Source organism: Impatiens glandulifera, chromosome 3 (genome assembly GCF_907164915.1).
Source record: "Impatiens glandulifera chromosome 3, dImpGla2.1, whole genome shotgun sequence".
Lineage (NCBI taxonomy): Eukaryota > Viridiplantae > Streptophyta > Magnoliopsida > Ericales > Balsaminaceae > Impatiens > Impatiens glandulifera.
In genome coordinates, this window is record NC_061864.1 from 47454099 (window position 1) to 47460477 (window position 6379).

The 6379-nt window shown below is 31.2% G+C and overlaps 1 protein-coding gene across 1 annotated transcript; it reads left to right on the top strand.

Moving 5' to 3' along the window:
- Positions 1-3592: 3592 nt before the first annotated feature.
- On the top strand, positions 3593-6049 carry LOC124930291 (AT-hook motif nuclear-localized protein 14-like). The gene is made up of 5 exons (XM_047470649.1): positions 3593-3626; positions 5150-5193; positions 5466-5591; positions 5689-5853; positions 5963-6049. The coding sequence occupies exons 1-5, from the start codon at positions 3593-3595 to the stop codon at positions 6047-6049; spliced, it is 456 nt and encodes a 151-aa protein (XP_047326605.1).
- Positions 6050-6379: the final 330 nt, after the last annotated feature.

Sequence of the window (6379 nt, forward strand, 5' to 3'; positions counted from 1 at the left end):
AAACACCACTATATACATATCTTTGATTGAATCATACCAAAGATTGTAGACCACTCCTTAGACCTTAGGGAAGCTGTTGGAATGCTTGGATCAAGCTTTAAGGTCTCAAACAAAATTTTTGAAAAATCCAGAAGCTTTAAACTTTAATGGAGGATTTCTGAAATCTTCCGATTTGAAGGGGGAGATTGGATTATCTACATTCGAAATTACAAAGGGAAGCTATTTATAGCATTTCTAAGTCAGTTGGGAGAGTCTAGTGGCCTAAATCGGCCAAAAGCCATTAATAACTTTTGGATGTTCTTAGCTTAAGCCACAGGAATAAATATGATTCATCCCTATTTTGATAAGTAAAAATAATCACTTCTTAGGGTGATCATTTCAGGCTTTAAGTGAGACAAAATGGTGGACTAACGGAGGAGTTCCAAGTTGGTAAAATATTCCACAATTCTTCATTCTTATCTGTTCGGTGTCACGATGGAGAAGAAGACCGGAGTCCAAAATGACATCGTTTTGCATGCTTTTGGGCGTTCTTTTAGCGTTCTGTTAGCGCTCCGTCAAAAGCTTGCATTCCGTCAGCGCTTGGGGATAAGGAAGTCTGTTGATCTGTTGCCTCGCGAGTGCGCGCTACCTCCACTAAAGCGAATTATGTGGGCGCTCTTGGAGGGTCGAATGAGGACCAATCGTTCATCTAATGGAATTTAGCCCATTTCCATTCCCAACTAGAATTTGTTGCTCATCATTGTAAGGAGAATGAATGGAGAGATTGTCCAAGTTATCGGTCAAATGATCAGTTGCTCCAAAATCAGGGTACCAAGCTGAGTCAGATACAATAGATGGAGTTGCCATCATAGCTACCGACGAGAAAGATGAACAAAAATTCTGGTCGAATCTGCGTCGACAAGTTCCTACAGAATGTCCTAGAATATTACAAAGTTACAAATTAAACCAGAACGACACATATTAGAGAGATATCCAAAACGACCACATGTTTGACATTTAGGCCGATTTTGATTTTGAGGACCACGATAGGATGATGAGGGCGAGATGGGTCAGTCCTTGAATTAAAGAAATTTGATGGCTGACCTAAAATAGAAGATGTAGTAGAGACACTCTGTTGTGAGTGAAGAGAGACACTTGGTGTCGATGGACGAGTAACAGATCCAAAAGAGGGAGAAAATACACCTTTATCCATATGATTCGTAGTCGTTGAAGTTTCGCGGCGGCTATATACAACATTAGCAGTTGGCGAGTTGGCATAGAGAGACTCAAGTCTGATTTCATCTGTGAGAAGTAATCCAGAAAGATCATCGACATTAATAGAATCTAGACGTGTAGTAATTGCGACTAGAAGGGATTCATACTCGGGTCCAAGGCCGCCAAGAACATAGAGAATAAGATCTTCGTCTATAACTTTCTTCCCGGCAGCCGCAAGGTTATTAGTTATGACCTTGATATCTTGGAGATAAGACTCCATGGATGATTCTCCTTTTTTGATAGTTTGAGGTTGAAGGCGGAACTGCATTAGTCTAGCTTTCGATTGAGTAGCAAAACGTCGCTCAAGTGTTTTCCAGAGGTATTGAGATGAAATACAGTTTTCACCCGCGACCTGTGCAAACACCGATTCAGATAGTGTTCCGAGGAGCCAGCTTAACAAACGTTGATCTTATTGTTCCCAGGCCTAAAGCTTAGTGGAAGTCGATGCATATTCGGTTTTAATAGGAGCTGGGAGATCTCCATTAACGAATCCGAAGAATCCACACCCTTTGAGAGCATGTACAACTTGAGAACGCCAGAGAACAAAGTTCTTTTGGTCGAGTTTGATAATAGATATATGTTGAAGAGAGTAGGCATTATTTTGAGCCATTTGAGAAGGGGGTCGATGTAAGAGGGGTTTCCCTGTTGATTGCTCTGATACCAAGTTAGAGAGGATATAATAAATGATAAGTAGAGATGAGTGAATGAGAGAGAGATAGAACGGAGATTATATTTTTATGTATATATTTGATATTACATCAACACTATTTACATACATTACATTCATTTGAAAGATTAAAAGAATAAATGACAACACTAATGATATACAAGATTGAATGTGTTGGGAAATAACATCATTTATTAATTGGCAGACCCTTGATAGGTGTTGACGTTTCATTGGAAATAAATGAGACTTTATGTTTTCTAGTCTCCTTGGAATGTAAAAGGGCATCCTTATCTTTAATAGCCTTCATATATTTAATAACGGTAATCGCCGTCTATATTCTCAAATCCACAGGAGAATTGTCTTTGGATTCCTCTACTTGTCGTTTCTTCGTTTTGAAATACCTATCCGAGGTCGTCATTGCTTCGGCGAGCCTCCATCGCATCGAATCCCTATCTTTAAGAGTAGCATCGAAGCTAGAATTGAACTCCCTAGGAAAAGCGATGCTATAAATCGGAAGAACATAGCTTCAACTTCGGATTCCAGTGACGTTTGGACGAAAAGAACAGGAAGGATTCCTAGGCGTTTGCAATTGTCGTCGTCCGCTGTCGGAGAAACTCCCAGCGCAACCTCGGGAACCGACGAGCACAACCCGAGGAAGATGATGAACAAACAACATATTTTTACTGTTTTTATATTTGAATTCCCGAAGTTCCAGGGGATGCTCAAAGAGACCCCTGGACTTCTAATTAGTTTAAAATGGCTCTATAAGTTAAGATCAATGATTAATTCTTAATTATGAATTAATTAGGTCTCTGGAGCTTTGTTCAATTGCAACCCCAAAATTCTAAAATCAAATTATTTTTTAAGAATTTAAATTCATTTGGTGCTCGGACTTTCGTCAACATCCAATTCGGCCCTCCAACTTTATATATGTCCAATTTTGAATATAAAGTTTCAATTTCAAACATTTAGAAAATATTATAAGGCTTGTTTGATTTTCTTTTATGCCAAACAACTTGTTCTTCCAATTGGAGCCTTTCAAATAATTTTATAAAATTTCAAAAATTCAGAAATAGTTTGAATATTCCATTGCAAATATCCTACTAAATTGTATTTATTACCTTCAATACTAAATTTTAAAATATGAATCAAACCATACATGGTTATTTGAAATTTGAATTTTGGGAGGCATTTTATTATTTTTTTAATTTCAAATGATTAATATTTAAAATATTTAAACTTGTATATAGAAATTATGTTCAAGCAACGGATATATTTGATCTTTTATCCCAACCACATATGTTTTGACTCATTTAAATATAGTATTTTAATTATATTTTTCAACCTACCATGTAAATTTAGTAAATCCTATGTATAAATTAATAAATAAATATTTTCTATTCAATGCCATTTAACTTTTTATTTTTAATTTAATATATATGTATATATAAAGTAAGTAAAAAGTTTAAGATTCAACGAGAGAAAAAAGTAAAATAATTAAGATTCAAAAAATATTAAAAAAGTAAAAATAAAAGTAAAAGCTATATTTTACCTTTTAAAAGTTATTTATCTTTCACAATTGACTTATCATTTTTGTAGTGTTATAATTTTTCTTATTATTGTCTTTCTCTCTCTAAATTCTCCTTCAATCTCTAAGGTAGACTTTGCAAAATGGCTTCAGGCTCGAACTCCCAAATGGATGATGGTGAGTTTTTTTACTCTTTTACAATTTGCACGTATTTAAATTTTTTCATAATTTGTTTGTTTGCTCCATTTACTATTATGCGATTTATATAAAGAAAAAAGTATGAGATTTAGATTATGAATCCAAAAGCTTAATAGTAACTCATGTTAATCTATTATGTTCTTATTATCTTTATATAACATGTTTATTATAAGTTTTGCATATCATTTTATTGTAAAATAAATATATGAATTATGAGGGACGTATCTGTTCGGCCACATGTATTGTCCCCTTCTTCAAAAATTCTTCCCTTTGGATTAAAAATTATTCAATCTTTATATGATTTTGATGAATTTTGAAGAAGTTGAGAGAATTGGAAAATGTGGTGTGACAGCAGATTTGGACCTGAATTATGTACTGAATTATTTCTAATAAGTAGTTGGTAGGATGATAATTTTTTTATTTGTAATTATGTTTTACATTTTAAACTAATTTTAAAAATATTTGGTTTATTGTTTAAAATAAGTACCATATTGAATTTATTTAAGGTGAGGTGATATAATCATAATTTATTTATTGAGAAGTTTGGAACAAATTTAAGTAAGTTTGTCGTATTAAGGAGAGATTTGTAATTGATATCTAAAAAACACTTGGAAAAGGAGTAAACACACTCAAGTTGTTCTATCAAAAATATTTAAGTAAATTTGTCGTATTAAGGAAATATTTGTAATTGAGCTCTCAAAAACACTCGGAAAAGGAGAAAAACACGCACACCCAAGTTTTCTATCAAAAATATTTAAGTAAATTTGTCGTATTAAGGAGAGATTTGTAATTGAGCTCTCAAAAACCCTTGGAAAAAGAGAAGAACACATTCAAGTTGTTCTATCAAAAATATTTAAGTTGTGTTGTATAATAAAATGTTGTTTGAGTCTATTTTCTATGAAAATATTGAATTATTTTTGAAATGATCTAATTAGTTTTTTGGATCTCATTTTGCGTATATATTAGATCTAATTCATTTTTCGTATCTACGGTCACATTTTATGTTAAATCATTTTAATATAAAAAGTTAAATGCATTTTTTTCTAATATTATTGTTTTTATTAAGTTTTATTTTTTCTATTGGTATATCTTATTCTTTATAAACATAATACCTGCAATATATTGATGTTTTTGATCAATTGTTTTGTATTTAAAGTGTACAGTATATCTTATCTAAAATTTATACATGTTGATATGCCAGGGGAAAAAATGTAAGGATATATGTGAACTCTGTGACACCTAAGATCTCAAATTTAAGGCAAATTAGGCCAATAATAGAAGATAATATTAAAACTCGAAATAAAATTACAATTCTTTTTAGGGAATCTTGATGAACACTTAATTCCTTCATTCAAAACATATATACTTGTCAATTTGATTATTATTTGTGAGTCGTGGATAATCTATTTTTCATCTTTGAGTTTATTATTTTGTTTTTCAACTAAATGGTAATGATTTTGTTGTATAAATTAAACTGATTATTGTATTGAATACTTGTGCAGACAAAGAAGTTATCTACCATTCTATAACATTAGAAAAAGGACAGGTAAAATTAATATAGAAGAGAAACTTTGAAAGTTGTGATCCTTAAATTTAAACTTTTGTTATTTATCAAATTTATTTCTTTTATTTGATATTCTCCTAATATTTTCCCTCACTTTTATTCATTTTATGGATATAATCAAAGTTACAACTTATTGACTATTTAATTTAATTGTTTGTTAATAATATAATAAACTTTGATAACAACAAAAACAAAAATTTCAAAATACCTAGTTTATATAATAACTTATATTTTATGCCTTTTGTTTCTTTCAGGACATAGTTGAAACCATAATAAAATTTGCATTGACCATTCCCCGTGACATTATAGTTTTGTCTGCAACTGGCACAATCTCTTATGCTGAGATCCAGTCCACTAATAACATCACAAAGACCCTCATGGTGCAATCTCATACTAAATCTAGAACTTCTTGTAAATATATATATGTTTCAAATAATATTTTTGTATATTTATGCATTATTTTAAATTGTAATGCAGGGGTCGTTCAAGGTCATACAACTTAGTGCATCATTAAGTTGTAAGGAATCAACTGGTAATATACATAGTAAATATGGTATTATTGGTGTTGTTCTACGTGATTCCTATGGGAATACTTTTGGTGGGAAGGTAAATGGTCCTTTAGTGGCTGGTGATGAATTTCATGTAAGTAAGAATAATTGTTTTATGATTATTGTTTCTTGTAATTTAATTTGTATTGTTGGGACTCCTTGTATCAACTTGGTACGTATTTTATTTTTATATTTGTATGCAGCTTGTTCTTAAATCGAATCGAAAGAATGTATCTTTTGGAGTTCAACAAGTTGAAGTCGAAGATGAGGAGAGGACACATTCTGAATGATAGATATAATAATACAAATGATCTATTTTCTGTAGTTTGTTTTTGGAAAGAGTGAGACATCTTTACTGCATTTCAATAATCTGAATTTGTATGGTAAAACTTTATATTGACCATTTTACTTCTATGTTTTTTATATGAAAAGTCATATTATGAAACAATTAAAGGGTGTATATCTATAATAGAAAAGTTTCATAAACTACAAAATCATTAATATTTCTATCACCAGAAAATGTATTTTTTTTAATTAGATTTATAATAATATAATTACGATTAAAATGGACATTATAGGAAAAAATAGTTTTAATCTTCTCAAAACAAAATTTGTTTATC